The sequence below is a fragment of the Balaenoptera ricei genome, chromosome 6 (genome assembly GCF_028023285.1).
Source record: "Balaenoptera ricei isolate mBalRic1 chromosome 6, mBalRic1.hap2, whole genome shotgun sequence".
In the NCBI taxonomy this organism is placed as follows: domain Eukaryota; kingdom Metazoa; phylum Chordata; class Mammalia; order Artiodactyla; family Balaenopteridae; genus Balaenoptera; species Balaenoptera ricei.
The window spans coordinates 52,609,692-52,612,025 of NC_082644.1; the positions used below are offsets into that span (position 1 = coordinate 52,609,692).

Here is a 2,334-nt window from a genome sequence, read left to right on the forward strand (position 1 = left end):
AGCCCAGTTGCTACAGAGCTGATTTGCCAAAGATGGTCACATACCTATTATTTATTGAAAGATCGGAATTGGAGAGGGCTGAGGCCACAGAACATCCACTGCAAAATAAAAGAATTCATGATCAGAGTTGAAAGTTAATTCTTTCCATGATACCAATCAATATTTATCCAGTTCTCAATTAATTACAAAGATGGTTTTCTTTTGTTTGAAAAGAATAGGCTTGGATTGGAACCTTGGACAGTCCTTTGGGGAATCTGAAGTTCAGTGCAAAAATACAGAGAAAGATTCAAATTGATGATGATTCCTGGATCATGCATTCTCATTGGGGAGCAGATTGCTCCCATGGGTGCAAACATTAGTTCTTAGGGGTGCGAACAAATCTCAGCTACTACAATGGTGGGTGGCACTCCAAAGCTCAACTCTATCCAGCAAAATCTCATTCCTTTGTATGCATTGTTCTCTTTGGGTTTTCTTGTGTATGAGATGAGAGGCATTGACATTGAGTGCATGGAAGATACACAATATGCAGGATCAGTGCTACAAGCTCTGGTGGCTTGATGTTTCATTAGAGGACTTTCTCTCCATCATATGCTTGAACTCAAAGTCATAATGTGAGAGGTGGCCTTTGCTTACTTACGAGCTGTCCTTGTCTGTCTTGTGGATTTTGCTTATGTTTGAGCCTCAGTGTGATGTGGGCATCGGGAATTAAGCACAAATAGGTTGTATTTTATTACTTAATTCTAAAAAAGTTACCTAGGAGATCAATAATTATGTCTAGTCCTAAAGAGAAAAAGTTGTTGACAATATCTAGATGAATATCTAGCAGCTAGTGAAGTTAGAAATCATTTTATGATATGAATCAAAACTAATAATTACCTAAAAATAAATGTTAAGAAAATCATTTAAATTTTCAATGGTTTTAGCAGTTTTGATAGATTTTTAAATATATCTATACATTGGTATTCTTAGGAAGTATTTGTATAAATTTTTATTGAATATGTAATTTGATACATTCCTATTTATTAAGTAAATGTATTGCCTTAAAAGTCATTCTGCACAATTAACCAAAATGTTAAATTAATTTCAGTAGCTTTTACAGTTAATCTTTAGCCTGAATTTTTTTTGTCATACTCACCCCTGCATCGAATAAAAAGAATAAACTTTTCCCTTTCTTTTTCTATTTATAAAGTAAAGATATGCATGGAGTACATATCGATGGACACAGTATATCTGTGTATCAAAATTTCATATGGGGGCCATATGGAAAAATAATATCTAAAAAGGCTCTGTGGGCCGGAGAAGGGGAGGCAAGGATGAAAAACAGTGGTTGAGAAACGCTGCCCTAACCTATCTGGAGAGTGCAAATTGAAAAGCAAAAACAGAAGTAGAAAGTAAGAAGAAACATTCAGAAAATGGAAATGAATATGTCCCTATTTAAGACCCAGGCCTGAAGGAAGGTCTTCAGAGAACCTAGAGAGGAGGATTCACAGAGTCCCCACCTCAGCCAGGCCAGCAGCATCTACAAGGTCCCCAATGGCCCCAACCTTGTCCTTCCTCCTGGTCCTGGTGCTGCTCAGCTGCAACTCCAGCTGCTCTCTGGGCTGCGACCTGCCTCAGACCCACAGCCTGGCTAACACGAGGGCCCTGATGCTCCTGCAACAAATGAGGAGAATCTCCCCCTTCTCCTGCCTGAAGGACAGAAATGACTTTGGATTCCCCCAGGAGGCGTTTGGAGGCAACCAGTTCCAGAAGGCTCAAGCCATCGCTGTCGTCCATGAGACGATCCAGCAGACCTTCCGGCTCTTCAGCACGGAGGGCTCGGCTGCCGCTTGGGATGAGCCCCTCCTGGACAAGTTCTGCACTGCACTTTCTCAGCAGCTCACTGACCTGCAAGCCTGTCTGATGCAGGAGGCGGGGCTGGAAGGGACTCCCCTGCTGAAGGAGGACTCCATCTTGGCTGTGAGGAAATACTTCCACAGAATCACTGTCTATCTGCAAGAGAAGAAATACAGCCCTTGTGCCTGGGAGATTGTCAGAGCTGAAGTCATGAGATCTTTCTCTTCATCAACAAACTTGCAAGAAAGACTCAGGAGGAAGGAATGACACACACCTGCTTCAACACGGAAATGATTCTCACTGCCTAACAAGACCACACTTCCACCTGTGCTGCCGTGTCAAAGACTTCATTTCTGCTCTCGTCATGCCCTGAATTGAATCAATCTGTCAAATGTTTTCAGGAATATTAAGCAACATCATATTCAACTCCGCAGGCACTAGTTCCTTACAGATGATTTATTTATCTATTTAAAAATTTATTTATTTAACTATTTATAA

General features: G+C 40.9%; 1 protein-coding gene across 1 annotated transcript; it reads left to right on the forward strand.

Annotated features, from left to right (window-relative positions):
• The first annotated feature begins 1,533 nt into the window (after window positions 1-1,533).
• On the forward strand, window positions 1,534-2,103 carry LOC132367804 (interferon alpha-1-like). The gene has a single exon (XM_059926397.1). It carries the CDS (start codon window positions 1,534-1,536, stop codon window positions 2,101-2,103), a length of 570 nt encoding a protein of 189 aa, XP_059782380.1.
• Window positions 2,104-2,334: the final 231 nt, after the last annotated feature.

Coding starts and splice junctions, on each gene's coding strand:
- LOC132367804 (XM_059926397.1), top strand. CDS start 1,534: ATGGCCCCAACCTTGTCCTTCCTCCTGGTCCTGGTGCTGCTCAGCTGC.